The following is a 24,945-nucleotide window of genomic DNA, read 5'->3' on the forward strand; positions in this document are numbered from 1 at the left end:
ATAAAATGTTATTAGTAAAAAATATATATGTTGAATTCTGATTTGGGGTCCATAGAAATGGAGCAACTCCTTTGATTGTCCAACAGGTACATTCCTAGGGGTTAAAGCAAAGAAACAGTGAAAGTATACGGCAATAAAGATTGTCCCCTTTATGTTTTAAGGCAGGGCATTGATCACTGGGAAGGGAGGTGGAAGGATACCATATTTTATACTGACATGTGCCAACTTTTCATAAACTCAAGGTTGGATCTGTGGGAAGACTGTTTCCCTTCAGGAGAAACAGAATAGGAACAGGGATCCTTTGTTCAATTTGAAACATTGGATGAAACATAATTATTCAGTTATTGCTTCAACATCTGGCGTTGCTACTGACCAAGCATATCTTAGCAAAGGCAATGTTATCTTGTTTACCCCAGCTTTCTCTTAGCTAGTCACTATTTGCTAGGCCTCTGGTTTCCAGACCAAACTCTGGACTTTGGGTCTGAAAAAGAGCTGGCACAATCCATATACCAGATTGTTATATAAAATGCATGTGGATTTTAACCCTTCTCCCATGTTGAATCCCTGTTCATTTACTTCCACTTCTACCTCTTTATTACAGTGCTAGGCTGGTTTCAAATTAATATAATGAGGGATTCAGGGCCTAAGGGTTTCAAAAACTTCACTTCCTTAATCTACAAAGGATTATATACCATCCCTTGGATTTTTGTTTCTCCTTCTTTCCCTATCTGCTAATAATATGTTCTTGAATTTATCTCACAGGAAAATTGTTTAAGAGGTAGTAGGATTTTTTCAGTTTTGTTTATATCTGAGTATAGAATGTAGATTTGTTCTTATTTTCCATTAAAAATAAATCTGTATGCTCCCCTTAATCTGAAATAAAAGGCATCTAGAGTGACTGACACATTCATGTTCTTTAGCCCTTTGTAATTGGGAACACGACAACACACAAGAGAAGAGAGGAGTATAAAAATATTGCTCGAGCATGCAGGGGTGTAATCAGGAAGGCCAAGGCACAATTGGAGTTGTCGCTAGCAAGGGATGTGAAGGGTAACAAGAAGGATTTCTACAGGTATGTTAGCAACAAGAAGGTCAGGGGAAATGTGGGACCCTTACTAAATGAGGGATGCAACATAGTGACAGAGGATGTGGAAAAAGCTGAAGTACTCAATGCTTTTTTTGCCTCAGTCTTCACAGACAAAGTCAGCTCCCAGACTGCTGCACTGGACAAAACGGAATGGGAAGGAGGTGAGCAGCCCTCAGTGGTGAAAGAACAGGTTAAAGACTATTTAGAAAAGCTGGACATGCACAAGTCCATGGGTCCAGATCTAATGTATCCCAGGGTGCTGAGGGAATTGGCTGATGCGATTGCAGAGCCATTGGCCATTATCTTTGAAAATTTGTGGTGATTGGGGAAGGTCCCAGATGATTGGAAAAAGGCAAATATAGTGCCCAAATTTTAAAAAGGAAGAAAGAGAACCCAGGGAACTACAGCTTCACTTCAGTCCCTGGCAAAATCATGGAATAGGTGCTCAAGGGTTTTTTTTGAAGCACTTAGAGGAGAGGAAGGTGATCGGAAACAGTCAATATGGATTCACCAAGGGCAAGTCATGCCTGACCAACCTGATTGCCTTCTATGATGAGATAACTGGCTCTGTGGATATGTGGAAAGTGGCAGATGTGATATACTTTGACTTTAACGAAGCCTCTGATACAGTCTCCCACAGTATTCTTGCCAGCAAGTTAAAGAAATATGGATTGGATGAATGGACTATAAGGTGGATAGAAAGCTGGCTAGACTGTCAGGCTCAACGCTAGAGATCAATGGCTTGATGTCTACTTAGCAGCTGGTATCAAACGGAGTGTCCCAGGGGTCAGTCCTGGGGCCGGTTTTGTTCATGTTTATTAATGATTTGGATGATGTAATTGATTGCACCCTCAGCAAGTTCACAGGTGACACTAAACTGGGAGGAGTGGTAGATACGCTGGAGGGTAGGGATAGAGTGCAGAGTAACCTAGACAAATTGGAGCACTGGGCCAAAAGAAATCTGATGAGGTTCAACAAGGACAAGTGCAGAGTCCTGCACTTAGGAAGAAAGAATCCTATGCTCCGCTACAGGCTAGGGTCCGACTGGCTAAGCAGCAGTTCTGCAGGAAAGGACCTAGGGATTACAGTGGACAAGAAGCTGGCTATGAGTCAACAGTGTGCCCTCATTGCCAAGAAGGTCAATGGCATATTGGGCTGTATTAGTGGGATCATTGCCAGCAGATCAAAGGAAGTGATTATTCCCCTCTATTCAACACTGGTGAAGCCACACCTGGAATATTGCATCCAGTTTTGATCCCTCCACTACAGAAGGGATGTGGACAAATTGGAGAGAGTCCAGCAGAGGGCAAAGAAAATGATATGGGGGCTGGGGCACATGACTTACGAGGAGAGGCTGAGGGAACTGTGGTTATTTAGTCTGCAGAAGAGAAGAGTGAGGGGGGATTTGATAGCAGCCTTCAACTACCTGAAGGGGGGTTCCAAAGACGATGGAGATCAGCTGTTCTCAGTGGTAGCAGATGACAGAACACAAAGCAATGGTCTCAAGTTGCAGTGGAGGAGGTTGGGGTTGGATATTAGGAAACACTATTTCACTAGGAGAGTGGTGAAGCACTGGAATGGGTTACCTAGGGAAGTGGTGGAATCTTCATCCTCAGAGGTTTTTAAGGCCTGGCTTGACAAAGCTCTGGCTGGGATGATTTAGTTGGTGATGGTCCTGCTTTGAGCAGGGGATTGGACTAGATGACCTCCTGAGGTCTCTTCCAACCCTAATATTCTACGATTCTAAGGAGAAATTTATTTCAGTCTGCCTCCTTAGCAGTCTCTTTTCTCATTGCTTTGGACACCCCATCATTTACTCATTTGCCCAGACCTCACTCCACTAACCTCCCCATGCAAACATATATCCACTGTGCCTTCACCTGGGGAAGGAAGTTTCACTGCTGCTCGGAGGGAATTTTCTCCCTTCTCCCTGCATGGCAGGGCTGTAGCAGGGGGAAGCACTGAGCTGGGCTGAGGGCAATGATTAAGGTGCATTTCCATCACAGACGTCAACATTCTCTTGTGGCCTCCACACACATGACACTGGGGAGCCTGAGAGTTGAGCTGCTGTGACTAGCCACAAGCATACCTGCATCTGTGGCAAAAATGTTGGTGAAGGATGTTGTGAGAGATGCCTCTTGGGGAATACCGAGCAATTCAAGGACAGGGAGCTGGGCCACCTGGAGAGCAAAGCAACACTGTTCATCAACACATTCATGTCCCTGAGTATTTGCAGCCTAATACTCCTAACTGCAAGAGCATTGCAAATGTGGTATTGTCTTAGCTCTGTCCTAGAGTGACACCATGCAAACATCAGTCTGATTAAGGCATTTGCTTTTAGTCTCCAATTAGCTGTAACTGATTTTTAAAGACACATTTTTATTTGTCTTGTGGCATCACTGCAGGTGTGCCTTCACATCTTTGGATTGCTCAAGTTTAACTGCACCTCACAGTTTCCTGCATTTATATTGCTTGTGTGATAAGTGAAGGAGGGAGGTAGCTCCCTTTTATGGACAGCCAGCCAGCCAGCTAGCTACAAAGTCCCTCTTGGAGGCTGCTTGCTTTACCTGTAAAGAGTTAAAAAAGTTCCCCAGGTAAAGAAAAGGGAGTGGGCACCTGACCAAAAGAGTAAATAGGATGGCTAGAACTTTTTAAAATGGGGAGGAAAGCTTCACCTTTGTCTCTTTGTTGTTCTCTATGGGCTGAAGAGACAGGGGCAGCTGCAATGCTGTGTAAAGTTTGGACCAGGCATGAAAAATCATCATCCATACCTAGCAGGATTCATTGGGACAGGGAATGTTTAGATAGACGTGATTAGGTTTATTTATTTTATTTTCTGTAAGGCTTGTGGACTCCTCTGTGCTAACCCCAGATTCATAGACTCTACTCTAGGACTGGAAGGGACCTCAAGAGGTCATCGAGTCCAGTCCCCTGCCCTCATGGCAGGACCAAGAACTGTCTAGACCATCCCTGATGGACATTTATCTAACCTACTCTTAAATATCTCCAGAGGTGGAGAGTCCACAACCTCTCTAGGCAATTTATTCCAGTGTTTAACCACCCTGACAGTTAGGAGCTTTTTCCTAATGTCCAACCTAAATCTCCCTTGCTGCAGTTTAAGCCCATTGCTTCTTGTTCTATCATTAGAGGCTAAGGTGAACAAGTTTTCTCCTTCCTCCTGATGACACCCTTTTAGATACCTGAAAACTGCTATCATGTCCCCTCTCAGTCTTCTCTTTTCCAAACTAAACAAACCCAATTCTTTCAGCCTTCCTTTGTAGGTCATGTTCTCAAGACTTTTAATCATTCTTGTTGCTCTTCTCTGGACCCTCTCCAATTTCTCCACATCTTTCTTGAAATGCAGTGCCCAGAAATGGACACAATACTCCAGTTGAGGCCTAACCAGCACAGAGTAGAGCGGAAGAATGACTTCTCGTGTCTTGCTCACATCATACCTGTTAATGCATCTCAGAATCACCTTTGCTTTTTTTTGCAACAGTATCACACTGTTGACTCATATTTAGCTTGTGGTCCACTATAACCCTTAGATCCCTTTCTGCCGTACTCCTTCCTAGACAGTCTCTTCCCATTCGGTATGTGTGAAACTGATTGTTCCTTCCTAAGTGGAGCACTTCGCATTTGTCTTTATTAAACTTCATCTGGTTTACCTCAGACCATTTCTCCAATTTGTCCAGATCATTTTGAATTATGGCCTTGTCCTCCAAAGCAGTTGCAATCCCTCCCAGTTTGGTATCATCTGCAAACTTAATAAGCGTACTTTCTGTGCCAACATCTAAGTCGTTGATGAAGATATTGAACAGAGTTGGTCCCAAAACAGACCCCTGCGGAACCCCACTTGTTATACCTTTCCAGCAGGATTGGGAACCATTAATAACTACTCTCTTAGTATGGTTATCCAGCCAGTTATGCACCCACCTTATGGTAGCCCCATCTAAATTGTATTTGCCTAATTTATAGATAAGAATATCATGCAAGACCGTATCAAATGCCTTACTAAAGTCTAGGTATACCACATCCATCGCTTCTCCCTTATCCACAAGACTCGTTATCCTATCAAAGAAAGCTATCAGATTGGTTTAACACGATTTGTTCTTTACAAATCCATGCTGGCTATTCCCTATCACCTTACCACCTTCCAAGTGTTTGCAGATGATTTCCTTAATTACTTGCTCCATTATCTTCCCTGGCACAGAAGTTAAACTAACTGGTCTGTAGTTTCCTGGGTTGTTTTTATTTCCCTTTTTATAGATGGGCACTATATTTGCCCTTTTCCAGTCTTCTGGAATCTCTCCCGTCTCCCATGTTTTTCCAAAGATAATAGCTAGAGGCTCAGATACCTCCTCTATTAGCTCCTTGAGTATTCTAGGATGTATTTCATCAGGCCCTGGTGACTTGCAGGCATCTAACTTTTCTAAGTGATTTTTAACTTCTTTTTTTACTTTATCTTCTAAACCTACCTCCTTCCCATAAGCATTCACTGTTAGGCATTCCTTCAGACTTCTCAGTGAAGACCGAAACAAAGAAGTCATTAAGCATCTCTGCCATTTCCAAGTTTCCTGTTACTGTTTCTCCCTCCTCACTGAGCCGTGGGCCTACTCTGTCCTTGGTCTTCATCTTGCTTCTAATGTATTGACAAAAAGTCTTCTTGTTTCCCTTTATTCCCATAGCTAGTTTGAGCTAATTTTGTGCCTTTGCCTTTCTAATCTTGCCCCTGCATTCCTATGCTGTTTGCCTATATTCATCCTTTGTAATCTGACCTAGTTTCCATTTTTTATGACTCCTTTTTAATTTTTAGATCATGCAAGATCTCGTGGTTAAGCCAAGGTGGTCTTTTGCCACATTTTCTATCTTTCCTACCCATCAGAATAGCTTGCTTTTGGGCTCTTAATAGTGTCCCTTTGAAAAACTGCCAACTCTCCTCAGCTGTTTTCCCCTCAGTCTTGATTCCCATGGGACCTTATCTATCAGCTCTCTGAGCTTGCCAAAATCTGCCTTCCTGAAATCCATTGTCTCTATTTTGCTGTACTCCCTTCTACCCTTCCTTAGAATTGCAAACTCTATGATTTCATGATCACTTTCACCCAAGCTGCCTTCTACTTTCAAATTCTCAATGAGTTTCTCCCTATTTGTTAAAATCAAGTCTAGAACAGCTCCCCCCAGTAGCTTTTTCAACCTTCTGAAATAAAAAGTTTTCTGCAATGCAGTCCAAAAACATATTGGATAGTTTGTGCCCTGCGGTTTTATTTTCCCAACATATATCTGGATAGTTGAAGTCCCCCATCACTACCAAGTCTTGGGCTTTGGATGATTTTGTTAGTTGTTTAAAAAAAGCCTCATCCACCTCTTCCACCTGGTTAGGTGGCCTGTAGTAGACTCCTAGCACGACATTACCCTTGTTTTTTACCCCTCTTAGCCTAACCCAGAGATCTCAACACTTCTGTTTCCTATGTCCATCTCCACCTCAGTCCAAGTGTGTACATTTTTAATATATAAGGCAACACCTCCTCCCTTTTTCCTGTCTATCCTTCCTGAGCAAGCTGTACCCATCCACACCAACATTCCAATCATGTGTATTATCCCACCAAGTTTCGTGATGCCAACAATGTCATAGTTGCATTTATTTATTAGAACTTCCAGTTCTTCCTGCTTATTACATATACTTCTTGCATTTATATATAGGCATCTAAGATACTGGTTTGATCTTGCCTCCCAGTTTTGCCCTGACCCTCCTTTCTCTCTGCCATTACAGCCCGCACTCCCTCTGGTTTCCGACCCATCTCCCAGGTCTCCATGTTCCCCACTTACCTGTGGGCTTTGTTCACCTGTCCCCATCAAACCTAGTTTAAAGCCCTCCTCACTAAGTTAGCCAGTCAGATGCTTTTGTTTTGCTTGTAACCTTTAAGCTGAACCTCAAGAGAAATATTTTGGGTTCTTAATTTTTGGAATTGCTCCTTTAAAATCTCTCAAAAGCCTAAGTTACAGATGTATTTTCTTTCTTTTTGTTTTTAATAAAATTTTCCTTTTTTAAGAACAGGATTGGATTTTTGGTGTTCTAAGAGGTTTGTTGCATATGTTGTTAAATTACCTGGTGGCAACACCTAATTTCCTTTGTTTTGTTTCTCAGCTCTTCCCCAGAGGGGTGTGGGTGTGTGTGTGAAAGGGCTGAGGATACCCCACAAGCAGGAATTCCCAAGTGTGCCTTCCTGGGATCTGAGAGGGGGTTTGCATTTGGGTGGTGGCCGCATTTACCAAGCCAAGGTCAGAGAAAAGGTATTTTAATTTTAGTTTAATACAAGCCTGGAGTGGCTAGTATTTGTTTTTAAAATCCTTGTGGGCCCCCACCTCCTGCACTCGAAGTGCCAGAATGGGGGATCACCCTTAACAACTCATTTTTGTGATAACTACACTACCTATACCATGTGTTTCAGGTTGAATTACTGATAAATATGCTGAACCTTAACATTTGTGTTTGGGAATTCCTATTTTTAATGAAAGATCCATACTTTAAAAGCAAACAAGAATCTTAAAGACATTAGTGTCTGACATTTCTAATTATTTGAAGATACAGTTTTTCTTCCAAAAACTCACTCACATCTTATGTTTTGGCTACATTTAAAGAAACTGATTTAACTTCCTTTCCTACCTCTGTATCTTAATTCCATTCTGCTATAATTTTCTTAATAAAACCAACCGTACTGATTTTTTTGAACGTAATTATTTTTATCTGCTCTCATTTAAGCACATTTATCTACAGAATATAAATCTCAGGAGTGGAATTTGATTTCCTACAGCCCCTGCGTCTTCCTTTGCTATCTTTGCCTGAAACACAGACCAACTTCTAAGCGTACATGCCATGAGGACATTTACAATGTATATGTTAATTGTAACAATGAAATGAGTGCTGTTTTGCATGCATAGACAAACATTTGCACACATTGTGACAGCCTGTACTCCATGTTCATCACGTTTACAAGACAATTATACATTTTGTACAAATTATGCCTTGTGACATATCATTTGAAAGCTCATAATCTGCTAAACATTATTGTCCTGGTAAAATGTGTGTGGCAACTTTGTATGTAATATTATAAGATTCTACTCTATGACATTGCTGTGATATGTTCTAATGTTAGAAAAACAGCCCAAAACAGTTTCTCAGAGACAAAAAGCACCTCAGCTAGGTATCAGTATAATCAAATAGACTATCACCTGGGTAAACATCCACTCTTTGGCAGGAAGTAGGGTGTGAACAAGAAATTTACATTTTAGGCAAGGGAACAGTTGAGGGTTCCTGTGTGATAGACTGGCTGTCGCCTGTACCTCACCTGGAGATAATCCTCAAAGAGGAGAGAAAGGTGTAAGAATAGAGGCCACTCAACACAAATTACCTATCTCCTCCATTCCTCTCTGCTCATGGCAGCAACACCACCTGAAGAAACACCGAACTGGGGGCGGACTCCTGACTGGGAGGCTTTCAGCAAAAAGCATGAGATCAGAAAAGCCTATGCTTTGAATTCATTGAGCTTGCTCAATTAGCTATTAGTTTGTGTTTTATATTTTATTTTCTTTGTAATCAATTCTGACTTTTATGCCTCATGACTTGTAATCACTTAAAATCTTTCTCTTGTTAATACCCTTGTTTTATTGTTTTATCAGTGTATGTTTGGAGTGAAGTATTTGGGAACCTCTATTTGGGATTACCTGATTTGTGCATATCATTTTCTATTATTGAAATGACAGATTTTCTGTGAGCTCGTAATGCACAGAAGGAAAGAGCTGGGCAGTACAAGATACACTTTTCTGGGGACAAGCCTGGAACTGGGAATTTACTGTCACCCTGTAATGTAATATTATGACATGCTTACAATTCAGATGGGAGTGATTTTTGCATATTAGAGGCTGTGTGAGAGCAGGACCAGGCATGATTGCTCTCCCCAGGTAGGAGATTTGAGGGGACACAGCTGTCCTTCTGTCCAGATTGTATCCTGAGGAACGTCACACACACACACACACACTACTGTTACATATTTTGTAGCCACTTCGTACTTTTATTACTGATTTGTATTGTAGTAATTGGAGACTGCAATCAGGATAAGGGCCTTTTCAATTTTGTATCAAAATAACCAGCATGTTTGTATTCATTTCTGTCAAAACATCCTTATTTTAAAAGTTCTGGCTGCTGCCACAGAATTCAACATCACTGATCTACAGATGTTATAAGCAGGGAGGGAACCCCCTGGTGGGAGATTGTGGGGCTGGATGCCTTGATTGTCCAGCATTAACAGCCCTGCGAAAGATGGGAGACTCCTGTTCAAATCTATTCTCCCAATCAGCTCACCCATCAGCATGTCATATTTGTGCTGCCCGATGAATGTACAATCACAGCACTATTCAACTGAGTCTTTAAAATATATACCCAAATGGCACCCTTATCTAAATAGAAATCTGGGGATTCCTACGCAGTACCATAAAGGCCCAGTGCCTCTATAATAAATAATATACAATGATGGATTCATTGTCAGCTCATACAATGATCTCAGCCATCACCTGGATAGTTTACAGTTGTATTCAACCCTCTCATTGATTCAGAGTCTGGCAATCCAACCATCTCCACTTGCATCCATCTAGTATTTAAACACGTGGCTCAGTCAAACTGATTGGCATTACCACACTATTGGCCTTGGTCCCTGTGACATGAGAACAGAGAGCGAGATAGTGGAATGTGCACCACTTTGCCTCCAACCATCATCGGTCTCTGGGAAGGTACCCATGTCCCACTTCCTTATGACCAGGTTTTTAAATCTGCCCAGCTGCCTGCCTTACACTGATATATCCCCAGCAAGCCACCCTGCCTAATTGCCTCGCTGATGGCTACGAACAGCATATTCCCAGCAATTACAAGTTATTATGCAACTCTTTCTAAGCAAGCAGATTTATTCTTAAGGTAAAAGCATTTCAGAGAATGCATATGCAAAATGATAAAAGTTCCTATACATATGCCCAAAACTTACCAGATGTCACTCATCCACCTTACGGAGGCCAAGTAGGCCAAAGTCTTTCCAACCCTTTTGTTTTTGATTTCTCAGATCCTCCTTTGAACTTGATGGAAAGAGCGCTGCTTCTGACTGGATAGTGTTTGGTTTTGTCAATCACAGAAAGCTTTTCTCTTCTGGTCCAAAAGGGCTGTAATCTTAATGCTATTGTTGTTAAACCAGTCCTGATGGTAGCAAGGCCAATGGATTCCTCACAAACCTCATGGTCTGTTTTAGGGCTTCCCAGTCTTCTTTGACACTTGTGCTGTTATTTCAGGTGTGCATATGGCCAGTTTTTCACTGAGGAGTGTTTGGAAGTTCTCTTGGTGCACTGAGGAGTGAAGTCTTTGGATGTAGTATTGCGGTCTGTGAGATTTGGACTGCGTTTTATATTTCATTGCAATCCTGACGGACATGGTTAACCTCACCAGACGGTGGTCAGTCCAGCAATCACTGACTCCTCCCATGACACTGGTGATTTGGATATCTCTTCAATCCTGTGTTCTTACAACGATATAGTCTAGGAGGTGCCACTGTTTTGAGTGGGGCTGTTGCCAAGTTGTTTTGAACTTGTTTCTTTGTCTGAAGATTGTGTTTGTGACCACAAGGTTGTGCTGCGCCCATTTGCTGAGTAGAAGGATGCCATTGGAGCTGGTCTTGTCCTTCCTTCCCAATGGTGCTACTCCATATGTTAGTATCTCAGCCAACTCTTGTATTAAAGTCTCCTAAAAGGATTATCTTATGTTTTTGGAATGGAAGACAAAATGTTATCAAGGTCAGTTTAGAAGGATTCTTTCTGTTCCTCTTCAGCATCAAAAGTTGGTGGATATGCATTGATCATAGTGGCAAATGACTGATTAACCAATTGGATGTGGAGGGTCATAAGGTGCTCATTGATACCAATAGGGAGCTCAGTCGGGCGGTTGACTAGCAGGTTTGATTGCAAAGCCGACACCTGTCGCTTGCTGGTTTCCTTTCCAGAAGAAAGTACATCCGCCACTCTCTTCCCTCAAGTGGCCTTCATCTGCATGTCTTGTTTCGCTGAGAGCAACGATGTCAATGTAGTACCTCGAGAGTTCTCGATCAACAGTTGCTCTATCTGCATTTGGATCTTTCACTTTTTGATCCATCTAGTAGAGTACAGACATTCCAAGTTGCAAGAAACTTTTTTGGTTTTGTCCACACCGGGAGTGATCCCTCTGGACATGGTTCTCCAGTCAGGTATTGTGGGATATAGCCTATATCCCTCTTTTAGTCCCGTGTCCATATGGGGTGAGCAGAGGGGTTCCTAAAAAGGCGTGCTCAGTCATGACCACTGCTGCTGAAAATGCCTCCTATCCCAGTACAGGGATGACGACCATCTTGCAGTCACTGCCTGTGTGTGCGTCTCTTCACCTATTCCCATCGCCATTTGCTCATCGCCGCAGGACTTTTATGGGTAGGGGTGGGGAAAATGTTCTTCCCATGAAAGAAGCCTGCGCATGAGTAGTTTAATGTGGAGGAGCTGATGTGCACCAGCAGCCACACAAATCTTGGCAGAAGAGGCACCTGTGTCTGGTGGCAAAGAGGTCCAAGATGACCAGAGGTTTCTCCTCTGTTGTAGTCTTTGTCCGCCTTCGCAGCCATTAAGAGGTGACCCTGCTTCATCCACCTGTTCTGACATTGAGGTCTTATACTGGGTTGTGCTGTGCTAGACTGCACTTTGTCTAGTACTTCACCTTTGACCTTACTACTGTAAGCTCTACCCTGACATCTGGTGGTGAGCTGTGGAAAAGGAGTTCAGGGGCTGATCTAGTTTGCATGGGCACACCCACCCTGCCTAGCATGACGAGACTGCTTGCCCAAATGGTCAATTTGGCTGCTGCGGGATCCCCAGTCTCGTTGTTATTGGGGCAGGAGTAATAAAGTGTTGTTATCCTGGTTACGTGAATCAAGGACAGTAGAACTGTACTTGGCATTTTATGATGGAGGGACTCGCCCTCAACTAAGTAGCGTTCACTCTGCAAGGGGCATGGATTCCAAAGCCCAGTGAATAGAGAGAGGCTGGGGATGGGTATGTGCACCGGGTAGTGTGGGCCCCAAACACCCCTTTGATTCTTTGTCTCTCCATAGTATAACAACAAAGCTAATTCTGACTCCATTAGGAGTCTTGTTATGTGCTGTAGAGCTGAAATGGCTGATTCCTAGGTCTAAGTATTAGACATACTTTGGACTAGTGGTTCTGGGTGTGCCAGCACTGAGGCTCCCCTACTAACAGCTGAAATCACTGAAGAGCTAAAGTTACTAAAAGCTGAAGTCACTGAGAGCTGTGTTAAGCATGGGGGGAGAGGGGGAGCTGAAGACATGGTGAGCAGCTTGCTGGGTGGGCTGGCGGAGAGACATGGCAATTGGCCGTTGACGTGAGCAACAGAGCATGTAAGTAGCCCCCATACCTCCCCCTCTTCCACTTAGGCTGGGAGGTAAGCTCTGCAGATGAACTTCCAAACTCTGGGGCTGCACTGACCAACGACAGAAATTGTAGGGGGGTGACTTAAGACCCTGAGGGGAAAAGGACACTGCCAAACTTACTTGGGGGTGGGTCTTTTGCTCATGGTTTGTGTTCTGAATCTTGTTTGTGGTGTTCCCTCCTTTAGTAAAAGGTTTTTGCTACACTCAGACTCTGTGCTTGCGAGAGGGGAAGTATTGCCTTTTAGAGGCAGCCAGGGAGGTGGAATGTAATTGTTTCAGGTCACCGGGTGGGGGCTTGAGCCGCCTTTGCCTTGTGTTATTGAAAAGGAACCCCTAGACACTGAACCCAGCCCTTGTTGCTGCCGACTCTGACAGGCAGAAGGGTTACACTGCCATAGGTGACCCCACCAGAAGTACGAGACTACAGACAGCATCATTATTAGGGTCTTAAGTATATGCAAGATGGTAGTACCTTTCTTAAAGATAATGAATCCATCAAAGAGCACTGCATGGAACACTACCGAAAGCTTTTAAATTGAGACTCAACTGTGAGTGACAACTCCATCCCTGGGAAACTCTTGCCAACCCACCAACATCTGAAGAGGTCTGCAAAGCAATTAAACACATGAACAATAATAAAAAACCAGGCCCTGATGATGCCAGCTGAAGTACTGAAAATGAGAGAAAAAAAACTAACAAGCTTCACTTGCTGCTCCTCAAAATCTGGCGCACTGAAGAAATCCCTGTTGACTTATGTAATGTTAACATCCTCACTATTTTCAAAGAGGGACATAGGGCTGTCTGTGGCAACTATTGAGGCATTGCCCTCCTCTCAATTGCTGGGAAGATTCTTGCTACACTCTTATTGAATTGCCTGTTCCCTGTTGCAGGGGAAGTACTTCTAGAGTCCCAGTGTGGCTTCAGACCATCACAAGGCACAACCGACATGATTTTTGCAGCCAAGCAGATCCAGCAAAAATGTCAAGAACAACACCGGGAGCTGTATATGGCCTTTCTGGCTCTGACCAAAGCCTTCAACTCTGTCACCCATGAGCCTCTGTGGAAAATCATGTCACAGTTTGGCTGCTCAAGCAATTTTATCACCACTGTAAGACTCCTCCATGACCAGATGACTGCCTCCATCTTATGCAGTGGCTCTACCTCTGAGCCCTTTGTCATTCGAACTGGTGTAAAACAAGGCTGTGTACTGGCATCCATCCTATTCTCCATTTACTTAGCAGCTATGAAAACACTAATCCAAGACAGTCTACCATAGGGCATTGGCATCCAATATAGGATTGACATCAACCTCTTCAACCTTTCTCGTCTCTGTGCCTGAACTAAAGTAATATTGGCAACAGTAACCAAACTCCAGTATGCAGATGCTTGTGCAATAGTTGCATGCTCAAAAGAGGATCAAACACCCTTAATTGCTTCTCTGAAGCTTACAAAAGCGTAGAGCTAACTCTGAACATCAGCAAAACAAAAGTTCTCCACCAGCCAATCCCTGGTCAATCCTCAGACCCAACAAGGAAGCTCTATATCACTAGTTCTCAAACTTTTGTACTGGTGACCCCTTTCACATAGGAAGCCTCTGAGCGTGACTCCGTGTAAATTAAAAACACTTTTTAATACATTTTACACCATTATAAATGCTGGAGACAAAGCAGGCTTTGGAGTGGAGACTGACAGCTCGCAACATCCTCCCTCTTCTTTTTCTTGGCTGGGTCCCAAGGAGGGGCCCCAAAAATGAATCTGAGCACAGGGCCAAGGGGCCCCACTAACTCTAAATCCACCACTGGCTGTCACGTCACCTGGGCTGGGATACTGTGTCCACTGATCACCCCAGTCTCCAACCTACCTGGGCCCTACAGCAGACCTGGCCCTGCCCACTAGCTCCTCTCCACTCCCTAGCCCACCCACCACTTGCTTCCCCTCTCTCCCTGCCCGCTTAAGGCTTAGCCCTCTCATTTTTAAAAATGATTGCTTGACCCCCCCAGTCTTTTCTGACAGCTCTGTTGCCAGGTATCCAGTTTTAGACTGGAAACTCCAGTAGAACCCGGGACTGAGTGTCTGGTTAGCAGTGCTGACTGGAAACTAAAAGTCCGGTTATAGGAGTAACCACATTAGCCTCCTCTCCTCCCTCTCCCAACACCCACCCCCAGAGGGTTGGACAGCTCAGTGCAGAGAGAGAGGAAGAGAACGGGCTAGAACCAGGTAGGTACTCACCCTATGTGGGCAGGGGCAGAGGATGGGGGGGCTAGACCCTGTTTACCCCCTCCCCAGCCCTGCTGTGCTTGCAGTTTATCCCGGTCCCTCCCTTGCTCCAGGAACCAACCCTAGCTCCCGCCCCTCCGTGTTTTTGCTCCCAGCCCCTTTTACAATAATTCCCCAGGAGGCCCACAAATATGTTTGGCGCAGGGCCCACAAAAAATGAATCTGGCCCTGGGCCTCTGCTTGCTAAGTTCCACAATATCCAGATCATTGTCTGGGATCCAGGCTACTAGGTGAGGTCATACCTGGTCCTCTGCAACAACAAACACTCTCTCCCACCACCTCGTTAAACATGCAGCACATAGAGTATTCACACAAAACACTAAGAAAACCCCCCACTGTCACATCTAAAATCGACCATTAATCTATTAACAGTCTATTAGGAGAATTTGGCACATTTGCTTTAGGTTGTTTGCAAATTCAAGAAGGCAGCTGTGTCTCTTTATATTCATGTTTGTGTATGTTTATTTCTACAACCATGATGTCTAAAAAATACCACTATTTCATTTCAAACAAAATTGTACAATTAGGAGCCACTGAATATTCCCCACAACATACAGCTCTCTGTTTTTTAACAGTTGTAACTTCTCTTCTTCCCCATCCCCCACTATTAAGGGCAGATTGCACAAAGAACAACTTCTCTGATAGCAGTATGTTAAACTGTAACAATCTGCTCACTTACATGTTTTTCAACAGTATAATAAAAGAGGGAAAGAGTCCTTGTCACTCTGTTAAATGCAGCATTTAATATCACTGGGCCCAAACCAAAACTCTGGATTCAAATGCACTGTTTACTATGAGGCAGTTTGTATCAGAAATCTCTGGCTATGAGTCCTCTTTTGTATTAACAATTCTGTAAGCTTACACAACCTCTTTCCAGTGCGTTTTTAGTCAGATATGGCTCTGCAAATACGAATTGTATATTTGAAACAAACTAGGTGTGAAAAACCTACAAGAATAAATGTGTGAAGGTTTTTCTCATTGAAAACAGTTTCAGCTTAGCAGTTGGAACATTTCACAAATGAAGTTTAAAGATCAGACACACAGAACACAATGACCCAACTTTTCCTTTGTCCCTGAGAAATGACAGAGGCTGGAGAAAACTCATGCACCTACCAAATATATTTCCAACTGTATAAAAAGAAAATCCACAACAAACATATCAGTAAAGACTGGTCTTCTTCATGATCCTCAGGAATTCCTGCTCATTCACTTCCCCATCTCCATCTCGATCTGCTTCATCAATCATTTCCTGCATGATGATAAAGATTCAGAGACCAAATTAGATGGGTCCATTAACGTATATCAGGGAAGGGAGGGAAATAGAATGAAAAGGACACAGGATATTATTACAGCAAATTTCACATCCAATCTATTCAAAAGCAGTTGTTATGCTACTATACACACTGTGTGGTACAGAAACTATCCTGGAAGAAAACAACAGATCCTGCTGTATTGCATCTTCGTAACTTCAGAGTACTGCAATTTCACTGAAGTCATTGGAGTTACCCGGGATGTACAAAAGTGAAACTGTAAGTAGGATTCTTCCAGCTCTATATACTCCACACAGTCTTGGCCTTTAGAACCTATTTCACACACAGATATTCAAAAACTCTTTTACTTTATTTTTCGTAGTAGTGCACATGGAAAGGACTTTGATTTAAGATGCAGAAGGATAGCACAACATTCACTTAATACATTACAATGTCTGCACTGGGCAAGAGCTCCCATTGTGGTGTGGATCTTTAGCTTGCAATCTTTAGTCCCAGAGTACTGCCATTTGAGCCAGAATGACACTAGCAGAGTACAGGAAACAGGAGGGAGTGGGAAAGGAAAGGGCAGCCGGAAATGGAGATAATTTAAGTAAAACTCAGCACTTTCTGTTGTTACAAAGATAATTTACAAATTTACCTGCTTGCATCCAGGGCAAGAGTGGGTTTAAATAACTTTTACATCCCATCCCTGATCCTGGTGCCCGTGGTGTGCCTCTTCCACGTAAGCCAGAGAAGCCACAGGATTGTGCTGGCTAAGAATGGCTCCCACAGAGCCATAATACGAACCAGGGTTTGCAGGCACACAGCAGCACTCTGGACACATTCCCTTGCCCTACCATCCCCATGCCTTGAAGACTGAGAGGGTTTTAACACAGATCCAGTTATTCCACCAAGGAATTTTCCCACACAAGGGAAATCCTCAAGTACTTGGTTAGGGCAGTCTTACCGACCTTTTGCACTATCACTGCAATGCAAAGGGGATATGTCGGGGACTGGGGATCTGGTCTAGGAGTCTGAAAGAACAAAAGATCTAGCAGGTCACCAATGTTGTTAGATATTCGGCTGCGTGTATTTGTTTTTCCTGTGCACTGTCCCAGCTCTGTGCAGACCTTCAGCAAATCACCCAATGACCACAAGATCTGTTTAGGAATGAAGACACACACCTAGGTTTATTGTTGATGAAGCACGGTAATAGCACCTGGCAGACTCTACGAGGATACTAAAACACGTATGCCCAGGACAATGGATGCAGCTTAGTTACTGGCAGGACTTTTCACTGCCCCTTAGGCTGGCCAAAGACACTTCCTCAGAGACTTAATTTTATACGTTAGCATAAACAAGTTAAGTATTGCCTCTCTGACGTGGTTAGTTAACACCCTCTAACATAGCCAGTTACCACCCATCACCTTATACGTTTTTATTCATTACACTGTTATTCTGACCCTACTTTTAGGAAGGTCAATGTGTCCCTGTTATCTTTGGGGAATGTTTTTGTACCATCTTTAATACTGAAATGCTCTGGTACCACTCTTCTAAAATGAGTTTGCATAAGTACTTTGTGCCTACCACTTCTTAGAAATGTGTGTTTTGTGCAATATTAGTCTTGTTCTTGCCAAATTCTGTAAATGTGCAAGCAGGCAAAGCCTGATGTTTGCTCACAGCCTAAATTAGCTTTATATCAGCAAAGCTTGCCCACTACTTTAGTTCAGGCCTGTCAAACACACAGCGAAAAGTAGCATAAGATCTCTCCTTTACCTGTAAGACGTTAAGAAGTTCAAATAACTTGGTTGACACCTGACCAAAAAAACCAATAAGGGAAGAAGATCCTTTCAAATCTGTGTGTGTGGGGGGAGTTTTTTGTTGGTGCTCTCTTTGTGGGTTCTCTCTCAGACAGAGAGGGACCAGGGCAAGAAAAAAAACACATCTCCTAAAACCCTACCTGAAATAAGGATCTAAGATTACAAATTGTAAGTAATAGCAAGGAAATGCATTAGATTATCTTTTGTTTTAGCTTATGAATTTTCCCTATTATAAGAGGTAATTTTATTCCTGTTTTGTAACTGAGAAGCAGAATCAAAGGGGAATCCTCTGGGTTTTAAATCTTTTTATTTACCCTGTAAAGTTATCTTCCATTCTGATTTTGCAGGTGTGATTCTTTTACCTTTTTTTTTTTTTTTAAATAAAATTCTTCTTTTAAGAACCTGATTGATTTTCAGCGTCCTAAAAACCAGGGATTTGGTCTGTGCTCACTTTGTTAACTGTTGGTATATTATTCTCAAGCCCCCCCCCCCCAGGAAAGGGGATGAAGAGGCTTGGGGGGATATTTTTTTGAGCGGTGGGGGGAATAGGGCTCCAAGTGGCACCCCCCGAATGTTTGTTTAAATCACTTGGTGGTGGCAGCAATACCGTCCAAGAACTAGGAAAGGAATTTGTGCCATGGGGAAGTTTTAACCTAAGATGGTGGAATATAAATTTAGGGGGTCTTTCATGTGGGTCCCCACATCTGTACCTCAGAGTGGGAGGGAACTCTGACAAGGTCTCATAAAAGGGCTTATATTTTGGGTTCTTTCTACTACATCATACATCCATCTCTTTAAAAAGAACATATTCAAGGCTCCATGTACTGTGTGACAAACTAAACCAGAATTCTGTTGCAAAACTTCTGGATTCTGTGGCACTCTAGTGCCAGCAGACTGGTGATTTTGCAGCAGTTTCACTTAAATTAAAAAATGAAAGTTAATGAATTAAATATGAATGGAGTAATACAATCAGTGACTACTGTGACGTTGCAGTCTATATGGTTTTATAAAAATATACTAAAGAGTGAATATAATGTAACTGGAATATGCTTCATGCAAAAGGTCTCTTCTAAGGTACCATTACAAAGCTTATAATCTACTGAGTGTGATCATCCTATTTGTATAAATGTATCACTCTTGTATCTGAAACTAGAAATATGAAATATAACTCTGAGGTCCCTTTGTAATTGTGCAAACTGTGGGCCATTAATGGTGGTTTGGAATCTTGATGACTCCCATTAATCAGGACAATTGTCTGCAGATGGGTGTGTTTTACCTGTAAGTCTTCCTGTATACAAGTGTGCTGGCAAGTGGGCAATGAAGTCTTGCAGTGACATGTGATCATTTCACCTGAACTGGAATCCACCTCTAACCTAGTGTCTTTCCATTGAGAAGGAAGGGATGGGAACCCACAGAGGGGCAAAGGATTCCCGCCTTATGCAAAAGATATATAAAGGGATGGAACAGAACAAAGGGAAGGAAGAAGCCATCATGAAGAATCCCCTAGCTATCACCTGAGCTGGAACAAGAGCTGTACCAGGGGAAAGAATTATGCCTGGGGATGGAAGGTGTCCAGTCAGAGAGGAGGGGGGGAAAAAGAAAAAAGTACTGAAGCATCTCTGAGGGTGAGATTATCTGTATTCAGTTTGATTAGACATAGATTTGAGCATTTTATTTTATTTTGCTTGGTAACTTACTTCGTTCTGTCTGTTACTACTTGGAACCACTTAAATCCTACTTTATGTATCTAATAAAATCACTTTTTACTGATTAATTAACTCAGAGTATGTATTAATACCTGGGGGAGCAAACAACTGTGCATCTCTCTCTATCAGTGTTATAGAGGGCAAACAATTTATCAGTTTACCCTGCATAAGCTTTATACAGGGTAAAACAGATTTGTTTGGGTTCAGACCCCATTGGGAGTTGGGCATCTGAGTGTTAAAGACAGGAACACTTCTGTTAGCTGCTTTCAGGTAAACTTGCAGCTTTGAGGCAAATAATTCAGACCCTTGGTTTTTGTTAGAGCAGACAGGAGTGTTTGGCTCAGCAAGACAAGGTGCTGAGGCCCCGAGCTGGCAGAGGTAGAAGTAGTCTTGGCACATCAGGTGGCAGCTCCTGAGGGGGTTCTGTGAGCCAATCCAACCTGTCACAACTACTATGTATACAACATACATGGGCAAAAATCATACAAGGCACAAACCTGTAGCTCCTCATCTGTGAGATTTTCCCCAAGTTCCTTGGCCACACGTTTAAGGTTTTTGAAAGAGATTTTGCCAGTTTCATCATCATCAAATAGTTTGAAGGCTTTTAGAATCTCCTCTTTGGAATCTTTTTCAGCCTTAAAGAAGTAAACAACATACTAGTTCATAGCCAAAAACTTTGTTAACTTGTAGTTAAGTCTAGGAGTACATATCAATAACTTAAGTGTAAAATTGTAGTTATCAAAATGAACATTAGAAACACAGGAAACTCAGATAAGATTCAATATAAAAGAAACTGAATTATTAGAAACTATGCAAATAGCGAGTGAAAGCACTTAGCAAGCCTTAATTTTGCCAATGTAATGATGTTCTCTGAATGTCACTTTTCTGTTCCTTTCATGTCTAGGACCAGATCTTTGCATGATTAAAGTTTTGCAGCATCAAGTTTCTATATGGTCAAATATGCTATTTTGTTATAAATGAGTTTTTCCAAGAATTTTTAGGTAAGTACACAGATCATGGTAGTAGAGATCTTAAATCTGAAAAAACATTGCACTGGTATAATGACTATCACTGTCATCCTCACAACTTACCAAAACTTATCATAGCTTCTCTTCTTGGTGGCCAATGTTTTTCTTCTCGTGTGATTTTGATATTAGTTTCTCTCTACACCCTTCTTTTTAACCAAACTTATCACAGAGAAAGATCTCAAAGACACCACCAGCTATGATGGGATGGTTCCTGTTTGCAACCATAACTTTTGCACATGTGGTTGCTAAGATTAGGCAGGGAAGTTTTGAGTCCTTTCAATTCCCACTGAAGTCAACAGGAATTGAAAAGCATTCAGCAACTTGCAAAGTTGGTTTCATTGTAACTGTCCCAATTTACATACCATCTTCTGAGTCATCACCACCAGAAAGTCATTGAAGCTGATCTTTCCTGTTCCTTCCTTATCAATGTCTGATATCATTTTCTTGATCTCTTCTTTTTTGGGTTCAAACCCCAGTGCTCTCATGGCCACCTGCAAACAATGAAAAAAGATTAGCTCCTCAGTGGGCAATGGAAATAGAAATATGAAAGAAAAAAAGTTAAACTGTGTCGTGCTGTGGTTAAATTAGGTATTTTTTCCTCAAGGCAAACAGCAAGGTTGAAGAGCAGGTGATGGAAAAATGGTCTCCTAATAACACTTAGCAACCTGGAGAGAGCTGAATGCCTTTAGAGTAACTCCTTCGGCTTGTATAGGAGCTCTCTAGACATGCTCTGGAAAATATTTCGTCCAGCCTTCTGTAGTCAGTACTAGCAAGGAAGTGGAGTCAGTAAAGGGGAAAATTAATGGAAGAGAGAAGTTTTTGGTGTTCTGCAGACCCTCTTTCCCCAATAAGAAAAAAGCCGAAGATGTAAAACTCATCACCCATGCCGCGTAAGAAATTGTTCCCCTGATCCTCAGGTCTTTAACCTTATTCATTTGATCTTTAGCATTCTAAGTCACTTTTTGAGGTCTGGGTTTTCCCTCTTTCTGGCTTAGAACTTGGACACCCACTCAGAGGATAAGTGTTCTGGTTAGGTGAAAGGTTTGGGAAAACAAATAGAACAGATCTAAAAGACCACCTTTTCTCTATGGGAAATCAAGTGTGGATGGGGTACAGGAAAATGCAGAGAGCTCTCCTATTCTACTGGTCAAAGGGTCACTACATTACTATGTGGACAATACATTCAGTATGAGGAACCTCAGATATACAAACTTCCTGGGGCTTCTAGGGAGGTAACTGGAGGGAAAAGAAAGGTCACAGCCTTCAAGGAACATGACCCCATGGGAGAAGATCCCATCATGTCTAGTACTGTACTGAACTCCAATCTACTGTGCTCCTCAAGTCAACCAGCACTTAAGCCCAGGGGGAGTTTGCGTTTACACCTTGACATAAACCTTCAGAAGAAAGTCTAAAACAGCTGGGATTCTGGTTCCTCTATAAATCTCCTTTAAAAAAACTGAATAGTTGGTTTTGTCCATCATGTACATAGAAGTTGCTTCAGCCCCTGCCACATTCCACTGACATAATGGAAATTTCTCTCAAAGAGTGTAGAAAAAACACTTAGAATCCCCTCAGCATATCTGAGAGTTTCCCCACCTCTCCACACACTGCTTTTACATTCCCTGGTGAAGAAACAAATGGCAGACTTGAAGATTGTTTTTTTTTGTTATGGAAGTATACTTATCTCATAGAACTGGAAGGAACCTTGAAAGGTCATTGAGTCTAGTCCCCTGCCTTCAGAGCAGGACCAAGCACTATCTCTGACAGATTTTTTTTATTTTTGTGTGTGCCCCAGGTCTCTAAATCAAGGATTGAACTCACAACCCTGGGTTTAGCAGGCCAATGCTCAAACCACTGAGCTATCCCTCCTGCCATGAGGTTGCCTTTCTGCATGGTCCTCTGAGTGTGGCAGGGTTTAAACTGGAGAAGCAGAAGAGGGAGCTGTAGAAAGCAGGAAAAGACAGGGTTAATACTCATCCTCCCTAGCAGAATGAGTGAGGTGGAGGCCCCAAATATCTGCTCTGTCACAGAGACACAGAAATGACGACACTGGCATGTTCTTTAACAATGGCTTTCATAATGGCATGAGCCTAAGGTGGCTTTCATAATGATCAAAAACCTTTGACCTTCTACCAACACATACAAAGCTCAAGACATCCTAGAACTACAATCCAGAGTGTGTTTTTGCCAACCCAGCTCCAAAGAGACCCATGGGAGAAGGGGACAGCACAAAGAGTGACAGATAGCAGTTGTGTGGGGATGCAGTGGCTTTGTGTTGTAAAGGGATCAACCCTCCTCTGCCCCAGCTTAAATTAGTTTAGGTCTCTATACGTCTAGGTTCTTTTTCTCTTTAACATTGAGTTTAATCTTGCCTTTAGCTCCTTAACATCTATGTTCCCAGTGCCATCGGTATCAAACAGATCAAAAGCCTCTCGGATCTCCTGCTTCTGGTCTTCAGTTAGTTCAAGTTTAGGACCTGTCTTCTTCCTCTGGGCTACTGCCCCTAATGTAGATTTCTTGAAGCTGGAAGCCTTGAAATATTAACAGAAGAGCAGAGACTAGAATTAGATTCCCAAACCAGGTAGACAAGACTCTCAGTGTCAGGGGAGAACAATCCGGAATGAAATCAGAAGCTTCCATTCTTAGCAACCCTTGTGATTTCCAGAGAAGCCAGAGAACAATACACTGTGGCCACACAAAGATGTAAAAAGCTGCCCTTTTAAAGGACAGAAGTATGGCTTGTGAAGACAGAAAGTTCCAGCCTGAAGGTGTAACTTGCAGGGATGATAGATCCCTGCAAATTATGCTCCATCTATATTTGTATATTAGTGCATTGAAATCGAGACAGTGGAACGCATGCTGAGACTGTTAATTTTTGCAGGGTATGGCGAATCAGGCCCAGCACTTTGGGGGGCCCCACAGCAGCTGCCACAAATCACCATACCCTAGGGACGGCTCTGTGAGTGTGTCGTGCGGCGGGGCAGTAGGCCAGCCTGGGGTGTGTGTGATTGGGGGGGGGGGGCGGGCGCACAGGCTGGCACCGGCAGCAAAGGTCAGGCCTGCACTCACCAGCGGGAAGCGGCAGCAGTGACCCCAACCCTCCCTGCCAGTTCGCAATGTTGCTCAGAGAAGGGGGCGGAAGCCAGAAAGAGGCAAGGCAGGGGCGGAGCAGGGGAAGGAAGAAGCGGGTGGGGGCTTAAGGGAAAGGATGGAGTAGGGGTGGGGTCTGGGATGGAGGGGGCGTAGTCCCAGGCCCCATACACCCCTAGCGACAGCCCTGGCTACATGGTTGGGATCAAGACGATACAGTGCAAACCAGAATGTTTGCAGCCCACACAGCTGGGTCCAGCACCATGTAGCACACACTAGGGCCTGTCGCCTACCTAGGTCATGTCACCTAGATCAACTGGAGCAACACATTGTGGCAGTGTAGCCTAATAAATTAGCACTGAACCAGTCTCAGAAGACCTGGTTCTAATCCCAACACTTTTCTTAGCCTGCAGGGGGACCTTCAGTAAGTAATGTCCCTGCTCTGCACCTCAGTTTCCTCACCTGTAAAATGGGGATAATGCTACCACCCTCCTTTGCAATGTACTTTGACATCGACAAGGGCTGGGTGGTGTTATTATGGGAGGGTGGGAGGAGGACACGCGCATGTGGGGCCTGCAGCCTCCTTGGAAGCGCCACTACAGCACGGGCAAGGATGCAGCTAGGAACTCGGTACCTGCCACGCCAGCCCGGACCCAGCCACAGGACCTCAGGACTGCCTGCCCCGGGGCGATGACTACCCCAGCTGGGGTCCACTGCCCCTGCCGCTGTGTGGGGTTGGGGTTGGGGTTGCTAAGTCCCTGTGACAGGCTTGGGGGCCTGCTGCTGCTGCTGCACCCCACTGCGGTCACTCCACCAAGTAGCCTGCCTAGCCCGCGCCACGCCGTGTTGTGCATCCCGTCCCGTCCCGTCCCGTCCTCCGGACCGGGCAGCCCTCGCCCCCCTCACCATCCCGCAGGCTGATGTGCTGGAGCAGCGGCTCCGCTCCGAACAGGAAAAAAGGGGCGGGCACTGTATCAACGGCAGCCTTCCCCATGAGCCAATAGTTCTACCCCGGTCCCATAGCAACCACGTTTTCCATTGATTGAAGGCCTCGCTCTGGAGACCCGCTCCTATGCCGATTGGTCAAGACGCTTAGTGGGCGGATACGGAAGAAGAGGGGAGGGGTCTATTCCGCCTTCCGCCAAGTTGATTGGCTGAAACTGAGTATCCGGGGATCCAATCAGTG

The 24,945-nt window shown here is 43.6% G+C and overlaps 1 protein-coding gene across 3 annotated transcripts; it reads right to left on the reverse strand.

The window, feature by feature from the left end:
* Positions 1-65: 65 nt before the first annotated feature.
* On the reverse strand, positions 66-24,770 carry CETN2 (centrin 2). 3 transcript variants are annotated; one of them, XM_030575059.1, is made up of 6 exons: positions 24,666-24,770; positions 23,042-23,200; positions 21,032-21,160; positions 20,139-20,276; positions 15,979-16,114; positions 66-94 (listed from the first exon to the last, which is right to left on the reverse strand). In XM_030575059.1, exons 1-5 carry the CDS (start codon positions 24,666-24,668, stop codon positions 16,025-16,027), a joined length of 519 nt encoding a protein of 172 aa, XP_030430919.1. In that variant the 5' UTR covers positions 24,669-24,770; the 3' UTR covers positions 66-94; positions 15,979-16,024. The 3 variants fall into 3 exon arrangements, with proteins under 3 accessions (XP_030430919.1, XP_030430918.1, XP_030430920.1); XM_030575058.1 differs by lacking the exon at positions 66-94 and having other exon boundaries at positions 15,310-16,114; XM_030575060.1 differs by lacking the exons at positions 66-94; positions 23,042-23,200 and having other exon boundaries at positions 15,310-16,114; positions 24,666-24,757.
* Positions 24,771-24,945: the final 175 nt, after the last annotated feature.

This window comes from Gopherus evgoodei, chromosome 9, assembly GCF_007399415.2.
Source record: "Gopherus evgoodei ecotype Sinaloan lineage chromosome 9, rGopEvg1_v1.p, whole genome shotgun sequence".
Lineage (NCBI taxonomy): Eukaryota > Metazoa > Chordata > Testudines > Testudinidae > Gopherus > Gopherus evgoodei.

What these genes read in the sequence shown, in the direction of transcription:
- CETN2 (XM_030575059.1), bottom strand. An exon ending in TGGTGATGACTCAGAAGATG is followed by an intron (nt 20,277 to 21,031) that starts GTATGTAAATTG and finishes TACTTCTTTAAG; the next exon opens with GCTGAAAAAGATTCCAAAGA. An exon ending in TCACAGATGAGGAGCTACAG is followed by an intron (nt 16,115 to 20,138) that starts GTTTGTGCCTTG and finishes ATCATCATGCAG; the next exon opens with GAAATGATTGATGAAGCAGA.